The 24,313-nt window shown below is 43.7% G+C and overlaps 1 protein-coding gene across 3 annotated transcripts in view; it reads left to right on the forward strand.

The window, feature by feature from the left end:
• Positions 1–474: 474 nt before the first annotated feature.
• The window catches only part of fnbp1l (formin binding protein 1-like), an 81,517-nt gene continuing 57,678 nt past the window's right edge, over positions 475–24,313 (forward strand). For all 3 annotated transcript variants that reach the window (XR_013790365.1, XM_079505323.1, XM_079505322.1), the window contains exon 1: positions 475–648. Coding sequence is in view for 2 of the 3 variants with exons in the window: in XM_079505323.1 (XP_079361449.1) it covers positions 625–648 (24 nt within the window). In the remaining variant the exon portion in view is untranslated. The remainder of the gene's footprint in view (positions 649–24,313) is intronic.

Below are 24,313 nucleotides of genomic sequence, written 5' to 3' on the forward strand. Positions count from 1 at the left end.
GTTCCTATATTCTTGCTGGCTGGGGCTTGACACATTGTGAGCTTGTAGATCTGCTATGAAGTAGGCCTAATAATGCTTAAAATCCTCTCTGGCATTGTGAGCTTGTAGATCTGCTATGAAGTAGGGCTAATAATGCTTATAAAGTCCTCTCTGGCATTTTGTAATGCAATTTTGGCTCATGGCTGCATGGAATGGCCGACTTGGAGGCATCATTCCTAGATATTAAAAAAAAAACGCGCCTCACGATTATTCAATTAATCGAAAAAGTAATCGATAGAAAGTTAGAAACATCTCCAAAAAAATAATCAATTGTGGCAGGCCTAATGAGGACAGGGCCCCCCCGGCCCCCGCCCCAGACCCCATTAGACTTTTTGTTTATGGCCCCCATTGCCCCAAGAACCGTACGTGGGTCGGGGGCACGGTCTCTGACTGGGACTCTGGGAGGCCAGGAGGGGAGGAGGAGGAGGAGGAGGATAGCGGAGCTTGTGGCCAAGGAAGTGACACACACACACACACACACACTAGTGGACTGGGAAGCCAAGCCAAAGCCAAGCGGCAGCCGTGGCGAGTTTGAGCGGGGAGTACGGCGTCAAATCTGGGGAGAACTTATAAGTGGAAGCCGCGATGAGTTGGGGAACGGAGCTCTGGGTATGTTTGCACTGTTGTTGTTAACCTGTGTGTGTTTGACAAACTGCTTCGCTGTTTTCTTTGTTGATGTTGTTCAGGTTTTTTTTTTTTTTTTTTTTGCACGAGCAACACAGGGCAGGCAGACTTGGGATCCAGGGAAGGAAGGAAGGTGCTGTGTTACCTTTTAGCTTTGTGTGTGGAGCGGGCTAACGTTAGCTGGCCCCCGCCCGGATAGATAGCAGCCCACGGACTACTTTAATTTGTGGCACGCCAAAAAAAAGTCACATATTCTCCACTGAAATTGCACTTTACTGTTGAAAATACTTAATTCTCGAGCGACACGGCTGTGGGACGAAGTCTAAATGAAGCCAATGCGCCGTGGTAGTCAGTGGTGACCATGGTGGTGTGACAGCGGGCTGAACAATAGACACGTCCCGCACACTGAAATGTCAAGTGTGTGTGCTGTGTGGCGGCGAATGCTTTTTGGCATCTTTGTCAGATAGCTTCTTGTTGTCTTTTGGTAGGGGAAAAAAACGCGTTGCAGTGATTTTTGGCTGCGAGAGCAGCAGCCATGCATGGAGTATATGTCTTAAGGCGGATTTGTGGATGTCACACCCTGTTTCAGCGATGGGGACTCAAGACAAGACAGAAAGAATACCGTTAACGTGTGCAGATATAGGGGAGAGACAGACGGTGGGTTTGGGTAGAGCACCTATCCCCAGCCCTTTTAACAGTCATCCACAATGGAAAATGCAGCGGTATATATTTGTATTTCTTATGGATTTACTGACTGGCCTTTGTGTGTGCGTTGTGATGTGATCAACAGTCCCATGATTCTTTTCCCCACAACTTTGAATGTTTAAAAGCAGCAGGGAATGGAATGGATGGATGGAGCCGAATCATCCGACCCCCCTCATAATGCATATCCTGCCCCCACCCAGCCCATTATAAGGAGGTTACTCATCATTGATCAGATGGTACTTTACTCACTCGACTATATAGACCCGAGTCAAACTCTGCTCTTGGTCATATTCACAGTAGATGTCAGACTTGTGTGTGTGTGTGTGTGTGTGTGTGTGTGTGTGTGTGTGTGTGTGAGTGTCTCACTTTCATCCCGACTTACATCAGCCGGCTTTTTATTGGGTTGACATCATTTTTATGATTATAATTTTTATTTTTTTGTTTTCTTAATCAAAATATGTGGTAGGTGGCGTTGCCATTCTGGATATTTGTGAATGCTTTGCCATTCATTGGAATGAATTGAATTAGAATTTATATTTCATTTTAAAGGATAGTAAGTATGGCAGCCTGTCCTGTCCTGGATGCTGCTGGGGTGTTAAAAACTGTGGTCAGTCACCAGTGGCAACCAGCAGTCTCTTAAATCGTGTGTGTGTGTGACACACACACACACACACACACACACACACACACACACACACACACACACACACACACACACACACAGTGTTCCATGTGCAATGGGAGCTTACTTCATTTTTGTGTCCTTGGTTCTGGAATAATATTAGTTGTCAGGCTGAGACAGACCGAGAGGGTACTAGACTAGAGGAATGAAGCAAGAAGATTTTCAACTTCCTTCATATTAATGTAGCAAAGCTTGTGAGTTCGTTCAGTTCATTTTATCTGAAAGTAATTAGATTAACTTTTTACTTTTCCTGGACCTCAGGTTTCAGAAAGAATGTATTAGCAGATTAGGCTAATAGTATCTTCAGACATACAGTAAAAATATTGGGTTGGACGGTATCATTTAGCATATTTATCACTTTATTAGAATACTTTATATGGAGAAAAGTACTCAAATTAGGGCTCACTACTTAAGATGACGTTACCATGTGTTCTTCTCATTACTAAACAGGATTACTGGCCAAAAGTGTCCCTTGGCTTCAATGACAAAGCTAAACCATAAACAAAAACAAAAAATATAAACCAAAGGTGAAGTAAGTAAGTAACCTTTACCACACAAGACAGATAGATAGATAGATAGAGTGATCTGCCATGTGGAAATCATCATCAACTCATTGTTCAGTGTCATTTTTGTGATTGACACATGTATAATTATATAATAATAATAATATAATACTTTAATATAATTTCATTTGCACGATAAAACATATTCTAGTACTGTCTGAAACAGAGTTCAGACAATGGGTAGACTTCATAAACCCTAATAATTGATTTAAATCTGACGCAAATGCTGTTATGTAAACACTTTTATCTGTTCATCCTCATCAGATTAAACTAATATTTGTTTACCGGTAAATCATAGCCCAGTAGACTCAACAAAATTCACTTTGTGGGTGATAATATAGAAGACTGTAAACAGGTGCTCTTTGGAGAGGGTTTTTTAGTTTTAGGACAAGAGCACTTTTAAAGTTCTATAAAAATCACAGTTTAACCCTTGCTTTTCTTAACGGAATAAAGGATATTTCTACTTGAACTTAACAGAGTTGCCTTGGACCTTTAAGTTTGCCACCATCATTATTTTCCACTGTGATTCTTTTTACAAGGTATAGAACTTTAAAATAACTCTTGTCCTGACACCTTGACTCATGTTCTAGCCTATAAGCTGTGTTAAAAAAAAACCAGTGATCTTATTTCTCTCAACTTGTTAAATGTGTGCATATGTCAAAAAAGGCACAGCAAGTTGAGGTAGACCTGTTATTGCCGTATATGGCATCATTTTGAACCCAAGTACACCGAAGAAAATAAGTGTTGTGTGTGTGTGTGTGTGTGTGTGTGCAACAGTGCATGTGGAGGACATCACCACTGAATTGGAGATTTACTGTACTTCAGGGACTCGGAAAGTGTTTGTTTTTCGTAAATGATTCACAAGTTCACAGACTATATGATTTATAAAATATGCCGATATCTTTGGAGCACCACTTCGCATGTCCTCGGAGACTTATCATTGTCAATAGAAGATGGTATACTATACTGGTTCTCTGTTCTAACTAACTTTTGTTGTTGGAATGGAATAAAATAACAGGACTTGGCACATAGGCGAAGTTCTGTTTTACTGTGGATTTTTACCTTTGTTACCTGTGTGTGTGTGTGCGTGTGTGCCTGTGTGTGTGCGCGTGCGTGTGCATGTGCACACCAGGCACGTTGCCAATGAGGAACATCCTATTACTGGGCTGGCTTCCTGCCGCCTATCATGCAGACATGCACACAACAACGCGCACACACATACACCACACACGTGCATGCATGCACAGAGGGAGGGTGTCTGTCTGAATGGAAGCTCTGTGTGCTGCCACTGAGATGCTGCCATGCTGTGACCTGGTCTGTCTGTCTGCTTGAGGTGAGCTGTGGCCCAGTGAAGTGAAGTATGGCTGTCTGACTGACAAGACAGGAGGTCCTGACTGACTGGTCAAACTGAAAGAGAGGCGAGAGTATGCGTAGGGAGTCCACTCCAAACCCAAACGTTTGATTTGCCACAGTCACCATTTCAGTCTCATTTAACTACTTAAGCCCTATTTCATGCTTTATATTATACGATGGCGTCACGCAGAGAAAATAGCCGATCTAGCTGCTTGAAGACTGAGACCTTGTTAATCAGCTAATCTCTTTATTCCTTTTACATTTTGAAAAAGTGAAGTGGTTACATTTGTTCAGTTCAGACTCTTCAGAGTTATTAAAATCATGTCACCAAATGCTACTAAAATTGTTAGTCGAAGATAACTGCAGTCAATGACTCATGGCATTTTGTTATGAAATCTTTTCTCTAGGGACTGTAGTTTAGACAAAAACTTACTACACCTTTATATTTAGTGTGTTGGATGAATCACCTATCCTATCTCGAGCAAATTTCAAATGTCTGCAAGTTGATTTTCACATACCGAATGGCTGCGTTCCTTGAAAAACAAACAAACTGTGCTTTGGTAAACGGTGGGCAGTAATGTCAGTGTACCGTCCGTGAGTCAGTCGATGAGATAAACATGGCAGTAGAAGGTTTCTGTGTGGTTAGTCGGGCAAGTCAGTGCCTAGTTTCTTAACTGGTTGCAGAGGGTGTGTGAACTTGTGAAGTCACGTGATGCAATGTATAAGGGCATGGGTGACGCTGTTAATGCACCCAGTCAAGCCATGCTTGGGCACTCTCAATAGGGGTTTATGTGTGTAATGTACCGTACATACTGTAATATAGAGAGGGGTTGCTAAGAATTCAATTCAAATTCAATTCAACGGAACTGTATTGGCATGAGAAAACAGACATTTACATTGCCAAAGCAAGTGCCAAAATATGATAAAAACAGTGAAATTGGGGAAAGTACTGTATACAGTTGGAGGAGGTACAGTGTTTTGTAAACAGAGCTATGTCACATAATTGCGTCGTTATTTACATGTTATACAGGGTATAAAGCTTTTTTGAAACGAATAGCAGCAATGCTTTGCAGTCACTTTGGGACAAATAGCAGCATTTCTTAAGACTATTTAAATAGCATACAAAAAAGCCTTAGATTTAAGATGTGTTTAAAGGTAGCAGCTCTGTTTACATGTGCAGTAGGTCTAGCGGTCTACTTGGTAGTAGTCTTTAGGGAGGTTGTATTCCATTGGCTAAACCTTCTTTTGTCGCAACAGTTAACAAATCTTGCTGCCGTGTTGTTTGCACATTGTTGTATTTCTCCTGGTGGGTATAGGAGATTTTTGTCGTTTGCTAAACAACTAACTCTGTTTTAGTTTTTGTGAATGTGTGTTTTTTGTTTGATTGCACATGTGTGCGCTAATAATTTAAAAGGTGAAGTAAAGAGCCCAATGGATCAAGGGCATGTGTGTGAGGCTGTGAGCTAGTGTGTCTCCGTCAATGTGTGAGGGTGGATGTCTTTCTTAATTAAGGATGTTGTGTTAATAAAACAAATACCTTGCGGGCACATGGAGAGTTGGAGTGAGGGAGGGAGGGAGAGGTGTGTAGATTGATGAACACAGGGAAGGAGAGACGATAATGCAGACAGAAAAGTGCGGGTGAGGTGACAGGGAAACAGGTGTCTGTATTGATGATGAATGGAGAAAGTGAATTCTGAAAGAGAACAATGCTTTTCTTTTGGAATCATAATGGGCATTAAAAAAAAAGAAAAAGAAAACCTATCCAGTCTGCAAGGACCTTTACTGTTAAGCATTCAGTATTACATAGATTAGATCGTCATCATCTTCACATTGCATGCTGAGCATCTATTATCTATAAATGCACCACCAATGACGTCTCTGTACGTCTGTCTGTCTGTATGTGTGTACGGCTGTAATGCACATAACCCGAGAACCGTCCGCCCCACCGACTTCAAATTCGAAACACACGTTCCGGTGTCGAGTCGGTCGGACCCACGGTTGTCCAGAACCGCCACTAAAGGCCTCTGCCCGGGCTCTGGAGCTGGCCTGTTATGACATCACAACACTCCATATTTGGGTATGCCTGACACAGAACTCCATCTATAGGAATAAAGGAACACAAATCTTCATATATGGGCATAAAAGGGACACAGACAGATGGGTGGAACGGGTACTCTGACACGGGTACAACAGGTATTGCATAACCGGGTGGGGAATGGATCTCCAACTTCCATCGTTACCGACTCTGTGCTCTACAGCCGGACATCGGTCTAGTTATACCAAACAAACAACAATAGCAGCTTGCATTGGATGGATTGCATGTGCTTAAGTTGCAACACCAAGTTCTATTCAGGCTCCGGCTTAACCTTGTTTCTGGTCAGTCACCCCCCCATCCCACCCTTTTCTCCCCTAGCTCCCTTGTCCATTTCTCCCTCCCAGCCCCAGAAAACACAGCTGCCTGTCTTTTCCGGTTGACTCCTCTTAGAATGTGTTCCCCTCTCCTCTTCTTCTGCCCTCGTCATCTCCCTCTCTCCCTCCCTCCCTCTCCCTCACATCCCCTGTCCTCCCTGGTTGCACATCTCCCTCTTTCCCCCCCTTCCTCTCCCTCACATCCCCTGTCCTCCCTGGTCATCTCCCTCTCTCCCTCCCTTCCTCTCCCTCACATCCCCTGTTCCTCCCTGGTTGCAGTGAACGCTGGATCAAACCCAGCCAGCTGTTTGGCCATCAAAATGTCCAATACAGTACTTAACATAACATTCTAAGAAACGGACGCAATCCCAAATACTCAAAGCCGGTCAGTCTGAACGGTGAGGCTAAAGATGTAGACGGTGAGGAAGATGTAGAGTTTGTAAACTACAAATGTCATCAATGTCATAAATTCTAAATGCACATGAATGGATATTAACATTTGTTTAATCCCCTGAGTCTCATGTGGAGCAACAGCAAAATCTTTCAGTTTTTGGTTAATTGCTGAGTAATAAGCTTTCTTTCCAGACCTTTCAGAACAACAGCCACTAGACACAAGACCCCTTTACTGCAGGTATCCACTGTTATATCTGTCTCTCTTTTTGCCGTCTGTCTGTCATCTGTTTATACATTTTTTCTATTAGACAGTGTATAAAAATGCAGGCTTTAGGGTGCATGGAAAATTGGAAGATGCCGTGATTTCTTTTCTGCTGAATTTTCCCTGGATTCCAAACCAGTCATTATGCTAAACCTCTGCTGGATGGTGAATCGTGAGCATACCATAGTGGTGTAACATGCTTACACACAATAACCTCACCATCTCCCTACAGTGACCATACAAATGGGTACTAGGTAAGGATGATGAATATATGATGACCTTTTGATGGCATACTGATACTCTATTACAGCACTATGCTCAAGGGGTTAAACGTAGCCGTGACCCTGCCATGGCTAGAGGCAACACAAAAATGCAGTGCAAGCTAAATGGTGCATTTATATAGCGCCTTTATCCAAGGCGCTTTACAGAGATTGTGCATTTCATTCACACACATATGCCGGAGGAAACCATGCAAGGAACCAACCTGCATATCGGGAGCAAATAGGGGTTCAGAGTCTTGCTCAAGGACACTTCGACACTAAGTCTGGGGGAGCCCGGATTCAAACATCCGGTCACTCTACTCCTGAGCCACTGCCGCCCCACAGATAAGCTACACAGATACAAGCTGATGATGATATTGATATGTATCTTTTCGTTTCGTCTTGTGTCTAGCTAAAGCTACACACTGATAATTATTGAGAATAGGTAAGATAAACAGCAGTATAATATTTGTTGATTGTTTTTGTTCATCTCATGACGCTTTTTGTCTACCAAACTGTAGGTTCTTGCTGTACCAAAATTGCTCTCTCTCTGAGGGCCCAAACCGCACTTACCACTCCTTACAACAAAACTGTTTAAGGAGATTCAACTCCTTGTTGCAACTGCCATTGGGGATAATAGTTTCATGCAACTGGTTGCAAGGAGTTGCATGGTGAATCATTGGTGCGGTTTGGGCCATGGTCTAAGAACATAGCAACTGAAACCTTTTAGACAAATTCACAGTCTCAATTCAGAAACTTAGACCCTGTCCTTGAAGAACACAGGTTGTACGTATGACTGTACAGTATATCGTAAATGTGGAGATCCGTGTGACATCAGCTGATGTTCTTACTGTGTATGTACTAAAAACACATCATCAGCTGCCTGATAAACCTGCTGAGCTCGGCTGTTTTGATGCTGTGCAGCTTTATGATAACGAAATTACAGATTGACAGACTAGTGTAAAATAAATGACCACTCGTATAATTGGCGTCAGAACCAGCTGACTGACACATGAGCAAAATAATGACTCTCTCTCTGGCACATAGTAACTAACTACAAACGGCCTGATACATGGGCCGAGCAAAAGAGTAGAAATCTGCTTAGTCATTCTGTCAAATTCTCAAAAGAAATCCAGTAAACCAACCATCAAGTTTCAACAGGCAGTTATTGTGTGCTGCTTTCGTGATTTAGCTAAATTCTGGGTAACGTTCCAGTATTGTGTGAACGAGGGTCACTGTGGCTATGTGTACACTTCCCCTAGCAACCATTGTACCATAGATCTACGTGCGTACGTGTGTGTGTGTGTTGTGTGTCACTGTGTGGCACTGCTGCAACCACATAGGCCTTAATAATATGCGTGGATGATGCACGTATTGTAATGTGTGCCAGCCAGTGCATGCAGTGAGTGCACACGGGTGATAGTGACTGTAATATGTTTCATTTGACGGTTGCCTCTTGTCCTAGATATAGAGATGGTTAATAATTGTGCCCCTTTGTTTCATCTCCCCCGGCCTGTCTGGGCCTTGGCTGCATGCCTGCCCGGGCTCCTTGTGGACTGTGTGGGCCTTGGCTGCATGCCTGCCCGGGCTCCTTGTGGACCACATTAGTCCTACATCCGATTGGTCCGACTACGACGTGGCCGGTTTCCGGTCACCCCGTGGCGTCCACGTGCGATTAGGGTTTGGGGTTGGCCTAATGAGTGGTCGGACCAGTGCCACACTACCCCACTGTCTCCTTACCCTCCCCATTATTACTTCCATCAGAAACAAGTTTATGCCAGCATTGTCTCAAGTCATCATTGGGTATTTTTGTGGTGGTGTCTGGCAAACACACACACACGCGTGCGCGTACACACACGCATACGCATACACACACACACACAGGCGAGGCAAGGTTGTCGTGTGTCCTCCGAAAATCAGGCAAAGGGCAGAAATCCACTGAAATTACTGATTCACCAGTTGCTTGTCAAATTGTCATTAAACTCCACTTTATTAAAAATCAACAACCGCATCGCCACAAACATTTTTCATTGAATGTACACTGACTGTACAGTATGTTTGTCTCCAATATTGTGGCGAGCTGCCAATGAATCCATGTACGGGAAATTGTACAGCTTTAGGACTTTCCTTCATACACCATACACAGACATTATGTGACATAGTTCACATAGTTTATACTGTATACAAGAGACGAGTATAAGTAGGACATTTCCTCTACCCCCTCGCCTCTGCTCTCACTCCTCCCTCCCTCCACCCCCCCCCCCCTCTCACTCCCTCTCCCTGTTTCTTCTCCTCCTGTCCTACCGTGCTCCCCTCCCTCTCTTCTCTCTTCCATATACCCCCAACATACATTCTGTTTACATGGGAGAGAACAATGTCATTCTAACAGCCACAGCTTTCCCAGGCAATTTATTTGACGGCTCCCGTTTCAGACCCCTATGAAATGCCTTGTCGTGTGTGTTTGTGTGTGTGTCTGTGCACATTTGCTGTGCTGCATATCAACACATTCTCCAGTCCAGAGCTGTTCGGGATGGAGGGTTGTGGGTTACCCAGGTAACAAGGTCACTATGCTGCCCGTCCCTGCACTAAGGCTACACAGTTTAGACAAGATACCCGGTAGTTACCCCAGCGTCTCAGACCATATAATACTGTATGTCAGGTACTTTACGATGGAAGTCAACACTTCCATCGTGGTGGCAGTGGCTAGTGGCTCAGGGATAGAGTGGGCGGTACAGCCGATACAGCGGCCGCATTGAGAACGTGGGCTCCCTCAGAGTTAGTGTTGAAGTGTCCTTGAGCAAGACTTTAGTCTGAACCCCTAATTGAGGTGGTTTGAGCCTTGCATGGTTTCCTCTCCATTGGTGTATGACTGTGTGTGTGTGAATGGGTGAATGTAATGCACATGTAATGCATATGTAAAGCACTTTGGATAAAAGTAGGGATGCTCCGATCAGGTTTTTTGGGACCGATACCGATCACCGATTGGTTTTCTCATGATCGTCGTCCGATACCGATAGGTCTGATACCGATACTGATCTCGTGAAAAGTTGAATATTTCCAAAATGATTATATGTCAAAACCTACGTCAAAACTGTTCCTGTGTGTGGGGAGGAAGGGGAGAATGTTTAGGCCTGTCACAAAAATGCAAAATGATGTTATAATGACATTTATACCACTTAAATGGTGTAAAAGATCAGTTTCTCCAGTTAGGGTAAATTGCCAATCATAGATGGGGTAAATGCTGATTACCGATCAGAGTGAATATCGGCCGATATCACAGCTCGCTGGCCGATTATCGGAACATCTCTAAATAAAAGCACTATTGATAAAATAGTCCATTTAACACTGAGATCACCTTTTTTGGGGGCAAAATGCTACTGCATTTTAAGCAAATGTCAATTATCAAAATGATGGAACTTTGCTAAGATCCTTCAAAGGAGTAACCTGCCAGATGTGGCAGCAGAGAGTACACAGGGCGGAGTCAGGTTATCAAAGGAGGGCATGATTGTGGAAACAAGTATTGCTTGATTGAGATTCCATAGACTTTACAGTAGCTTTGCAGTGCAGACCTGTGTGTCCAGAATGTTCTAAGAGTAAGATAAGATAAACCTTTGTTGGTCCCTGGAGGGAGATAGCCCTGCTGTGACCCACCTGGTCATAATGTAGCTCATTCTTGTTAACAATTTAAAGTTTACTACTGGGAAAGTTTATTAACATTCATGAGATTAGAGCCTTAGAACAACTTGGATAACCAGTATGCTGTTTTGTCACATATTTTAAGAAGCATTGGCAGTTGCAGTAGTAGAATGTAATATTAGGCTACTTTCAAATCCTCACAAAATGATAAGCTTTATATGCTTTAATACATTATAATTCCCCCTCTATAACTAAAATAAAAAATGTAATGTTATTTATTTTCTCAAAATCCCGTTGATGATGATGTTCGTCCATCCGTGGTCCAACCTATGGAATGCATGAGCTAATAAAAAGTGTTTAAGATCTTGCTTTGATGCTCATATTAACCGTAGGAAGAATTGCGTTTGTTTTTATTGGCACATGAATTCATACATTCCATGGGGCTGAGCCACACATGGACATCAGTTTGCGACGTGAGTTGCATTCAGTGAATTATTAAACAAAAATAAATGCAATGTTTAAGGTGTTTTTTTTTTTTTTTTAATTTTAGTTATATACTGTAGGACAATTATAATGTATTTACTATATTTACTATTTAGACTTTTAAGGAGTATTAGCCAGGAATCCTTAAGTTTTAAGCAATGTTACTGTGTAGTGACAGAAGTCCTAGCATTATACACAATGCAATGAGGTGACATGGGGTTAACAGTTAATAATAGTAGTTGACTTGCGTACACATACAACAAGTAAGCCATATTGACCATCTTACATTGTTCTGTTTATTCAAACACACAATTCCATGTGAAAACACTGTATGTGCCACCGATCTGGCCTATTCCTTGGTCATGGGAATGTAAGCACATTAGAAACTGTTGATGCTTTGAATACGTTTAAAACTCAAACACTCAATTAATGCCCTCTATCCCTTTTCAAGGATCATTTTGTGTTTTTGTCTGTAGTATAGTCAGTGACAGTGATACAAAGTAACTAAGTGCATTATTTACTCAAGTACTGTACTATATACTGGATTATTTCCACATTTCAATACTTTCACGTCTACTCCACTACATCTCGGAGGCAATTATATTAAATCTTTAGTTACTTTGTAGATTTTGATACACACTAACCACTTCAGCACTATATATTTCAGACATTTGAAAATAGCAGATGTACAAGTTCACATTCACACTGCGTTGCGATGAGACACATTCTGAGCTTGTAGATCGGCCATTTTCAAATGATTATTTTTTTGATTTTGAACTTGTGTAATGGGACATTCTGCAATATGAGTACAGACAGTGCTTTTACTTTTAGACAGTACTTTAAGTATATTTTGATGCCGATACTTTTATACTTTTACTCAAGTTCGTTTTGAATTTGGGACTTCTACTTGTAACAGACAAAACAGAGTGGTGGTGGCTCAGGGGTAGTGTGTGAATGGGTGAATGTAAATAATGCACAATCTATGTAAAGCGCCTTGGATAAAGGCGCTATATAAATGCACCATTTACCATTTAACAGAGTATTTATTGAATTGCGTATTGATACTTTTTAGTTTTACGTAAGTAAAACATTGCAGTATTGATAAATTTACTTAACCCATTTTGGGTGGGAACCCCTTTTGGTGTTAGCATTATGTTATGCTTTAGCTATTGAAAAATAGCAGATCTACACGTGCGCTACGAGCTTGTAGGTCTGCTATTTTTGAAAAATCGTTAAAATGTGGCGCAAATCATTTAATATATATTTCAGAGCGAACATTTTAACTAAAATATTGGCTTCTGGGGGGTCCCTGGAACTACATATTTTGAGATGGATATATATTCTTAACACAAATATTTTCTTCTTGTGGTTCCTGGAACTAAATATTTTGAGATGCGTGTCGGCAGCTAAATATACATATATTATTGTGGGGGTCCTTGACATGAAAAGGTTCATGAACCACTGATATAGAAACATACTGTTTTTCAGAAAACTGATATAGGATGTAGAAGACATTTGTGACTAAATTTGACTGAGGGACTGCCATTGGATTGTTTTATTTTTCGTTTTTTTATGTCATATGAAAGCAGGGAATCATAGCTTCAAATTGACATATTGGTTGTTCAGTTTGACCCACCAGTTTTGGAGATATGGCTTATAGAGTAATGTCTGGCAGAGAAACAGCGAGTTGAGAAAACAGGCTTGAAAGGTTCACTTCTGTAGTCTCTAACATTACACATAGCTACATGTTTAAGCATTTATTTCATATTTACATGTCGATTTCATCTCTGACACTTATTTCAGACATGCTCTAGTATGTGAAGAGTCTCTAGTATGTGAAGAGTCTGCCTGTGCTATTAACTAATTTAAAAAAATAATAAAAAAATTCTCCTCTGGTGAAAAGCTGTAATTTTGTCTCTCAGTCAAATCTGGTCACATTCTAGAATCGAACCTTTTGGGTCTAAATGGGATATATAGCTCTATGCTGGCTGGTGTTTACTTTAGTTTGGAAACTAGGTTGGACCTCAGCAGGTTGGCTAGATCTACAGTAGCTGTCTTTCTGTCTAGGAGGGAGTCATGTGTTGAGGGGTCAAAGTCTCATGACTGATTTAGATCATTTCTCAGTCACTCGCTGCAGGGGGAACAAGGGATCGGATTCCACCAAACATATAAAGCCGTATTTATACTGCTGCTGTAGAGAGTTATGTCGAGGGGATATTTCCGGATGTTTCCACTAAATACTGACTGGGAGATTCCACCACAGCTATAAAAGAGATTCTATAAAAGGGCAATTCCGCTGAAAATGAGGAAACGTTTCATAATTAACCCATTTTGACCTGACGTAAAAAAAAAAAAAAAAATCTTCTGAAAGAATATTCAAAATATCAAAAATAGCAGACCTACAAGCTCGTAGCGCGCCACTCGGTGGCGTGCTATGAGCTTGTAGATCTGCTATTTTTCAATAGCTAAAGTAGAACATAAAGCTTTTAAAACACCAAAAGGGGTTCCCGCCCAAAATGGATTAAAGTTATTGTAATTCCGCAGGAAATATTAAATATTTAAACTAAGGAATTTGTTGTAATGAAGGAAATTCTCAAATATACTTTATGCATATTTAAACCACTGATTAATAATGACAATAAAGGGATATTCCACACAGTCCACAGAATTATTATATAGACCTACTGTGTGTACTAGCCTAACACAATCACTTCCTGGTTTGGGAGTGAACAAATCGGCTACACACAAACTAACCTTCAAGGTTGTGCTTTATTGCTACATCTTGTGACTTGTGTACAGGTACATAATAAGAGTACAACCGCGTATTTTTGTTTGGCTTCCTTCAGACAATGCAGCAGCATAGATAACACCACACAGCAAAACACGGCCAACAAAGAGATGGTATAAACCAGCGGTGGGAAACTGTGACGATGGAGAGAGCCACTATATTTCCACACTCACTCCAGAGTAGCCTGGCTAATAAGCCAGACCGAATCCGTTGGCAACTCCAGAGGGCCACATTGCATATTACTGTCGTAGCAAAAATAGCCAATCTACAAGCTCAAAACGTTTTGAGCTAGCGTTTTCCTTTTCCCTGTTACGCTCTGTTTCTTATCAGTTCGTTCTATATTCTTACTCTGATGATTCATAGAACCTGTGTGTGTGTGTGTGTGTGTGTGTGTGTGTGTGTGTGTGTGTGTGTGTGTGTGTGTGTGTGTGTGTGTGTGTGTGTGTGTGTGTGTGTGTGTGTGTGTGTGTGTGTGTGTGTGTGTGTGTGTGTGTGTGTGTGTGTGTGTGTGTGTGTGTGTGTGTGTGTGTGTGTGTGCGCGCGCATGAGCGAGCAGGATGTAATGATGATAGTAGAGTAGACCTGTTCGACAGTCCAACAAGCTGTGTCACTAGACCACACACACCACACTCGCAGACTCGCTCAAGTAATAATAACACTCATACTGTCCCTCACTCAGGAAATGGTGTGGCAAATAGTAGATATTGGATAACCACTGAAACTGTGTGTGTGTTACAGTATGTAACTTAGATTGAATGTCATGTAGACATAGCACTCCATAGTTTATACGCATAGTTTCATTATTATATAGATATTCCACGGTTAGGTTCTTAGCTTACGTATGATTCTTGATGATTTTTTTTATGCATTTGATATATTACCATGTTTTGTTCTTGCCTACTGTAAAGTGTGTGTGTGTGTGTGTGTGTGTGTGTGTGTGTGTGTGTGTGTGTGTGTGTGTGTGTGTGTGTGTGTGTGTGTGTGTGTGTGTGTGTGTGTGTGTGTGTGTGTGTGTGTGTGTGTGTGTGTGTGTGTGTGTGTGTGTGTGTGTGTCGCCTCAGGATCACACAATTTCTTTATTTTCTTCCATGAGAGTGTGTGTGTGTGTGCGTGCATGCTTTGGTGTGTTACAGGGGTGGGTGTGACTGCGAAGGCTTGCCTTCCAGCTGTTTATGCATGGATCAGACAGTGTTGGCATAAGATGAGATTTGACAAGACTAGCCAGACGTAAATCCAACATGCTCAGTATACCGTATCACCCATTTTCTTCCCCCTAGCATGAATTACGCTAATCTGCACCGAGTATGTTGCTGGTGTGCTTTGCGTGAACCTCGTGTCATGAATTCATCTCGCCTTGAGAGACACAATCTGTCACTCTGTCATATACAGTAAGTCCAAAGAGAAAGCCCTTCTGGTCGTGATCTTCAGGGGTGCTTCTGTTGGAGAGACAGACGGATAACAGATGCCACATTCACCTAGCATCTTCTATCTATATCCATCCATCCACCAAGTCTCTGTGTGTGTGTACGTACTACGTATACGTCTGTAATCCACATAACTCGAGAACCGTTCACCCCGCCCACTTCAAATTCGACACACGCGTTCCACACACACACACACTGCACAAGGGAGTGCAGTGCCCGGTGACGGTCGGACCCACTGTTGTCCAGAACCTTCCCAAAAAGGCCTCTGCCCGGGCTCTGGACAGGACCCCTGCCCAGTGTCCATATATGGAACTGGCCTGTTCTGACATCATTCTGACGTCTCTGCATAGACTCCATATTTGGGCATGCCTGACAAAGAACTCCATATATGGGCATAAAAGGGGGGCTCGGGGGGTGACTGGGAAGAAGAGTGGGGTCCAGGGGGGGCGGGGGGTGACTGGGAAGAAGAGCGGGGTCCAGGGGAGGCGGGGGGTGACTGGGAAGAAGAGTGGGGTCCAGGGGAGGCGGGGGGTGACTGGGAAGAAGAGCGGGGTCCAGGGGGGGCGGGGGGTGACTGGGAAGAAGAGTGGGGTCCAGGGGAGGTGGGGGTGGGGGGTGACTGGGAAGAAGAGCGGGGTCCAGGGGAGGCGGGGGGTGGGGGGTGACTGGGAAGAAGAGCGGGGTCCAGGGGGGGCGGGGGTGACTGGGAAGAAGAGTAGGGTCCAGGGGAGGCGGGGGGTGACTGGGAAGAAGAGCGGGGTCCAGGGGAGGCGGGGGGCTGGGGGTGACTGGGAAGAAGAGCGGGGTCCAGGGGAGGCGGGGGGCTGGGGGTGACTTGGAAGAAGAGTGGGGTCCAGGGGAGGCGGGGGGTGACTGGGAAGAAGAGCGGGGTCCAGGGGAGGCGGGGGTGACTGGGAAGAAGAGCGAGGTCCAGGGGAGGTGGGGGGTGACTGGGAAGAAGAGCGAGGTCCAGGGGAGGCGGGGGGTGACTGGGAAGAAGAGTGGGGTCCAGGGGAGGCGGGGGGTGACTGGGAAGAAGAGTGGGGTCCAGGGGAGGCGGGGGGTGACTGGGAAGAAGAGTGGGGTCCAGGGGAGGCGGGGGGTGACTGGGAAGAAGAGTGGGGTCCAGGGGGGGGCGGGGGGTGACTGGGAAGAAGAGTGGGGTCCAGGGGAGGTGGGGGGTGACTGGGAAGAAGAGCGGGGTCCAGGGGAGGCGGGGGGTGACTGGGAAGAAGAGCGGGGTCCAGGGGAGGCGGGGGGTGACTGGGAAGAGGAGCGGGGTCCAGGGGAGGTGGGGGGTGACTGGGAAGAAGAGCGGGGTCCAGGGGAGGCGGGGGGTGACTGGGAAGAAGAGTGGGGTCCAGGGGAGGCGGGGGGTGGGGGGTGACTGGGAAGAAGAGCGGGGTCCAGGGGAGGCGGGGGGTGATTGGGAAGAAGAGCGGGGTCCAGGGGAGGCGGGGGGTGGGGGTGACTGGGAAGAAGAGTGGGGGGCGGGGGGTGCGCTGCCTCGTCTAGTGTAGAAACGACTGCTTCGCGTGGTCAGCACCTCCCCACTATTGGTCAGTGTGTGTGCTCTTACCTCTTTGTTTGTAAAGAAGTCAAAGGGAAAGGATGAACTGTAAAATCAATGTTGAGTGTTAATTTAGCCACTTCATGCCCTACTTTATAGTTTATACTTTGTCATATTTAGTTTAGTTAAGTTTAGTTTAGTTTAGTTTAGTTTATTAGTTTTTTTTTTTCCCATACAAAACATTCTTAGTTCATCACTTTTTTTTCTTAGTCTGGGGAAAAAAAGGTATAGACTGAAGCCTAAGCTTATTACGTCTACCCTTTTTGTCATTTAACTTAAAATAATAAAACATTTAAATATATATGTATACCCCTTTTACAGGTTTTCAAACAAAAACAGTTCATGTGTCTGTCGCACAGCGAAAATAGGCGATCTAATACGCTCACAGTGTGTCTCATCGTGATGTGTTGTGAGCTTGTAGATCTGCTGTTATGGAAAACCATTGAGAAGACTTGCCTATAATGACATGCCCAAAGTAGTAGGGCCAGGTTTAAAGTGGTAAATTCTCAGAATACTAGAACCAAATGTTTGGGTTCTTCCTCCAGATAGATATTGTGTGTGCAAGTGGAAATTGTGGCCTAATGCCGGCACTAGAGGAAAATGGATAGGATATTGGGTAACCAAAATCAGTAGGGGTCATCCTCTGGGGAGCCTGATGAATGCACAGTGAATTCCATGGCAATCTAGGAGGCAGTATGTTACTATGTTTCATTAAATCTTTGTTAGAAGTCAAATGTATGCTAGTGAAATACATTTAGAGAAGAACCATGGGGTCACCAAACAGTAGGGCCCATTGTCTTGGGTTCATGAAGCTGCACAGATTGTCATGGCAGTAGTTTTGGAGAAATGTTCCGACCGACAGACTGACATGGTTGTAACTTAGCCACGCTGCTAATGGAGCAAAAAATCACACCCGTGTAACTGAGTGGTGCAAATCTATGCACCACTATGCACTATCTCTCTCTCTCTCTTTCTGGCACAACAGCGCCACTTTTGGTACTCATTGGTACTGGTGCTCATTAACGTCACACACAAACATAGTCACACACATAGTCACACACATAGTCACACACATAGTCACACACATAGTTGAACACGGACATTGCTGTTCCTTGGAGTGGTTGCACCACTCAAAAAATATACACAAACGAATTTTACACTAGTAAAGCGATAAGGTGCTCTCTTCAGCATGGTACTGTAGTAATACTAGACAAAATTAAAATCCAATGCTCTCTGATCTGAAAAATCCTTAATTATAGCCTGCCTGGATTTGGAACCAAACTTAATAATATCATTTTGTATTGAAGTTGGAAGCAAATGAATGAGTACAGTAAATGCTTTGTTCAGTTGGCATAATGTGGTTGCACAGGCAGGCTACCATGGACAATAATATGACAACCTTCTGTTCTGCCCTGACCCAAGACTGAGTAAAAAGCTCAAAGCAGGATGTAATGAGAGGTACGAAAGTTAAAAAGTCCCAGCTGGTCATTTTGTTGGCTGTTGATCTTTGGAGACGGAGAAGTATTTTGGTTGATTTGTGCACTCGGCAGCTGTGCACTGCAGAGACTGTTTATATAAAGCCGTTTAGTTGAACCAAACATGATGGCCACTTGGCCAGTCAACTGACCAGTTCTTCCAGGGCCAGATAGTATACACACAAAGATCTTCCTGCCTCAGTCTCCAGAGAGCTAAAAGGGGTGATCTGTAAAAAGATGTTATCCATAGCTTCATCGCAGCGAGATGGACATACTAAAGATCTGGTATAATTATGTAATGATTCATTCATACATTCCTTATGACGCATTTTTTGGCCATGATACTGTTTTTACTAACCACTGAAAAACGCAAAACCTTGTATTTGGGGCTGTTGCTTCTGCTTTATGGAATAAGTGTTGCGTTCCCCTGAGCTGGCCACGCAGGGCACGATCCCAGCTGGATTATTTGTAGAAGATTATAATTATCAACTATCTCCGAGATAGATATCAAAACTCTTATTCTAGCCTCTCTCCGTCTCTCTCCCTGTCTTGTCTAACCAGTCAGTCAGGGTGTGTGTATGTGAGGCAGCAGGGGAACAAGACAATAGAGGAGATCAGGTTGCTATGAAACCTGACCAGCTAACCAGAGAGAGAGGTGTGCCCAGGTGTGTGTGTGTGTGTGTGTGTGTGTGTGTGTGTGTGTGTGTGTGTGTGTGTGTGTGTGTGTGTGTGTGTGTGTGTGTGTGTGTGTGTGTGTGTGTGTGTGTGTGTGTGTGTGTGTGTGTGTGTGTGTGTGTGTGTGTGTGTGTGTGTGTGTGTGTGTGTGTGTGTGTGTGTGTGTGTGTATTTTCCACTGTATCTAGGAAGAGCTTTACACAGACATGGGACTGGGTTTACAGTAGGGTTTACAGTAGAGAGGCAATGGCAGACTCAGTGGGAAATCTGTGTCAATCGTTAAACCCATTTTGACCTGAGATCAGATTCTAAAAATGTCTTCTACATCCTGACAGTTTTCTGAAAAAGCTATGTTTCTATGTCAGTCGTTCTTCGATTTTTCAAAAATAGCAGACCTACAAGCTCGTATCGTGCCACTCGGTGGCGTGCTATGAGCTTGTAGATCTGCTATTTTTCAATAGCTAAAGCATAACACAATGCTAACACCAAAAGGGGTTCCCGCCGGTTAACGACCGTCCAAGTCCAACCCCACTATTAGTTCTCACCTATATCCATATAGCCTTGTAGGTAAAGTCATTTGATATTGTGCTTTACTAAAAGACAATACTAACAACCATTGTGTGCGACATGCCGGATCTAAGCTACTTGACTTATCTACTTCACACATTAAAGGGCATTGATATCACAAATGGAGATAAATTGGATTATAACTGATCCGTTTGTCCCCCGACGGTCCATTAGTAGTAACGGTCTGTAGCTGAATCCTCTACTGTTCTCCCTCGCCATTATTAAACAGTTTGGCCTATATATATATATAGTCATTTCCTGTTGCGTGCACTACAGTACAGTACAGTATGTAGTAGTATGTAGTGTAGTATGTCCGTCCGCGCATATGTTTGTGTGTGTGTTACTGTGTCCACAGGCCGCATTAACAGTGTGTTTATTGTGGTAACAGGGGTCAGATGATTAAGTCTGTGTCATCCATGATGTTTATCTCCAGCACATGACACACACATGTTCTTCTCTCCCCGTCTCCATCTCTTTCTCTCTCTCTCTCTCTGTCTCCATCTCTTTCTCTCTCTGTCTGTCTGCATGCGTCGTCTATCTTCCTCTCTGCCAAGTGCCAACTGTATCAATACAGTCTTGCTCTTTGCTGTTGAATTCGTTCCATTGTTTTCTAGCTGGCTATCTTGTGCATATTTCACATTGGCTAATACTGGCTGACTGGTTAAACTTTAACCGGCAGTCACTCAGTTTGTGAATGACATCATGTTGAGAGAACTCAGTCTGTTACTGAAACATTGTTTTGACCTGAGATCAGATTTTAAAAATGTCTTCTACATCCTGACAGTTTTCTGAAAAAGCTATATTTCTATGTCAGTCGTTCTTCGATTTTTCAAAAATAGCAGACCTACAAGCTCGTAGTGGCGCGCTACGAGCTTGTAGATCTGCTATTTTTCAATAGCTAAAGCATAACATAATGCTAACACCAAAAGGGGTTCCCGCTCAAAATGCGTTAACCATCAGTGGAATTGGTCACAGCGGCAGTGCACGCACAATCCCTAGTTTGCAGTGACAGTTGCGCAGATTGGTTAGCTGCTGTATTATTATCCCTAGGGAAGATACGGCCCGGAACACACCGGAAGCATCACCTCTGCGTCATGGGTAGTGCGTTGCTGCAACGTGTCTGGCTGTGAGTGTGTCCAGTCCGCACAATCAGCGTTTCTGGTGTGAATGAATAGTTGTAAAAAATTATATTTTACATAATGTCTGTGTGGGCCATTGAGGAGAAGAACTGTCATAGGCGAGATTACCATGAAATGTCGTTAGAATTAGGACTGGGACCTTTACAGTATGTTATTTAGACTAGCCCTTACCCGTTGTGAGATATTGCCCCCCCCTCCCCCTTGTGGCCGTTGGGGGTACTGCGCCCTGGGTGCGTTTTCGCATGTTTAATTCACTAATAAATTCATTATTAATTTATAATTTTTTAAATTAGAAAAAGGGCTTCGTTAAGACCTCCATATTATTATGGTCAATGCCTGTGTGAAAAGTGGGAGTGATTGGTGCAGGCAGTGAGGAGCTACGGCAGTGTTTCTGACACACATTCAGACAGACACACATTCAGACATTTGGTTAATTATAGTATGATTATAGTATGATGATGATTATAGTATGATGATCGAATCCGTCTCTAAATGCTTCGTTCAACCAGAAACATTGTCAGTTTGTAAATCGGCTATTTCTGGTGCCTCGACACACGTGTGCAACCAAGTATACATCACCACCACCCTTAAAGTAATCTTGTCTTATTTCTAAAGCGGCTCACTGTGACTCACACAGTGGTCATTCTATGATTCATTCAGTCCATTCGTTTGGTCAGGCAGTGCCTTAATTGCTTTCGTGTGTGTCGTTTAGCACCGCTGTGCTGCCATGAGAGTAGCTCAGGATCCCAAAATATCATATTTTATTTATTCATCTTTTTACCTTTTTGTTTTTTACCAGGCTCAGTAGGTCTCAGACGTCCTGGTCCTAGACTTAAATACTGGTTGCAAAATGTAAAAAAAAAAATCTAAATCAAACTCTTGAACACAAGATATCCCTGTTAACCCATTTTGACCTGAGATCAGATTCTAAAAATGTCTGTTTGAAAATTACAGTTTTCTGAAAAAGCTGTCGTTCTTCGATTTTTCAAAAATAGCAGACCTACAAGCTCGTAGCGCGCCACTCGGTGGCGCGCTATGAGCTTGTAGATCTGCTATTTTTCAATAGCTAAAGCATAACATAATGCTAACACCAAAAGGGGTTCCCGCCCACACCTGGAATGGCGTTTCTGGTCAAAATAAGGTTTATTCAACGGCCGATAGCCGGCGCTGTGATAGTCGCGGTCAGGTTTTTTATGCACAAAGTGAGAGATCAACAACCGGTCAAGACATAACACACACCATTACATCATCGTAACATCCGGTTACGGGTATTTGGCTCTTCAAAATAAGGGTTGAAACAAAGGGGAAAAACCTTGGCAATACGAGTTAATGAATTAAGTCTAGCGGGGGGAAGCTTTTTCTTAGCTATGCCCCCTCATGTTTTAAATGTGTTTTGTTCCCGTTTCTACTTTCTAGTTAAGTGGTGTGATGATTCTTCTTTTATTTTATGCATTTGCTTATTGTAGCACTTTGAGATTTTCACAAATGTGAAGTGCATTATAAATAAAATCCATTATTATTATTATTAAGTGATGATCTACACGCTATCTGCTAACCCCCCCTCCCCCCCAAAAGACCCCTGTGCGGTAGTTGGTTGTATTATCTCCACTGAGTAAAGGTTACAGTGGTTTTCTGAAAAAACTAAAAGAAATAAGTGTAGATGAAAGTCAACTGCTTCCTTCCTCCTGCGTGCCCCAGCATCTCACATTACAGCCTCACATTCACAGGCTCTCAGGATGCCTTGCAGCAAGCCCCAGATACTGTACTACTATACAGCACTGGTTCCCATTCACAGGCTCTCAGGATGCCTTGCAGCAAGCCCCAGATACTGTACTACTATACAGCACTGGTTCCCATTCACAGGCTCTCAGGATGCCTTGCAGCAAGCCCCAGATACTGTACTACTATACAGCACTGGTTCCCATTCACAGGCTCTCAGGATGCCTTGCAGCAAGCCCCAGATACTGTACACTACTTAATACAGCACTGGTTCCCATTCACAGGCTCTCAGGATGCCTTGCAGCAAGCCCCAGATACTGTACACTACTTAATACAGCACTGGTTCCCATTCACAGGCTCTCAGGGAGCCTTGCAGCAAGCCCCAGCTACTGTACACTACTTAATACAGCACTGGTTCCCATTCACAGGCTCTCAGTCTCAGGATGCCTTGCAGCAAGCCCCAGATACTGTACACTACTTAATACAGCACTGGTTCCCATTCACAGGCTCTCAGGATGCCTTGCAGCAAGCCCCAGATACTGTACACTACTTAACTCTTAGCCTGCCGCCATTAATTAATCCCTCGATTGCGTATTGCCATGGTTTAATCACGCGTGACACTTACTTTGAAGAGCCAAATATCCGTATCGCATTTTACTATGAAACCATTCCGTGTGTGTTGACGAAGCTGGTGCTCGTTCTCTCGGTCGGTGGTGGAAAAAGTGGACCGCGAGTATCACAGCGCCTGCTACAGGCCGTTGAAAACGCTTGTCTGGGACAAAGCGTCCTCTGCAATGTCGCTTCTGTGAGATAAAGCCGTCTGAAAACAGAGCCGGCAATGTTAGTGGATGCGTGCGCATTTTCAAAATGGCCGCGCCCATTGTGTCAGAAGCATAACAAAGCTAACGGACGGTAGATTTCGATACGATCGTATTAAAACATGCATTAATGAATACATCGCTGTTAAAACGGCTTTTCCGTTTGTGGCAGGCTACAAGATTCTACGTGTTAATATTCCTATGTTCCTGGCGGGTAAACGATTAATACAGCACTGATTCCCATTCACAGGCTCTCAGGATGCCTTGCAGCAAGCCCCAGATACTGTACACTACTATACAGCACTGGTTCCCATTCACAGGCTCTCAGTCTCAGGATGCCTTGCTGCAAGCCCCAGATACTGTACACTACTATACAGCACTGGTTCCCATTCACAGGCTCTCAGTCTCAGGATGCCTTGCTGCAAGCCCCAGATACTGTACACTACTATACACTACTTAATACAGCACTGGTTCCCATTCACAGGCTCTCAGGATGCCTTGCAGCAAGCCCCAGATACTGTACACTACTTAATACAGCACTGGTTCCCATTCACAGGCTCTCAGTCTCAGGATGCCTTGCAGCAAGCCCCAGATACTGTACACTACTTAATACAGCACTGGTTCCCATTCACAGGCTCTCAGGATGCCTTGCAGCAAGCCCCAGATACTGTACACTACTTAATACAGCACTGGTTCCCATTCACATGCTCTCAGTCTCAGGGTGCCTTG

The sequence above is a fragment of the Electrona antarctica genome, assembly GCF_951216825.1.
Source record: "Electrona antarctica genome assembly, chromosome: 7".
NCBI classification, from domain to species: Eukaryota; Metazoa; Chordata; class Actinopteri; order Myctophiformes; family Myctophidae; genus Electrona; species Electrona antarctica.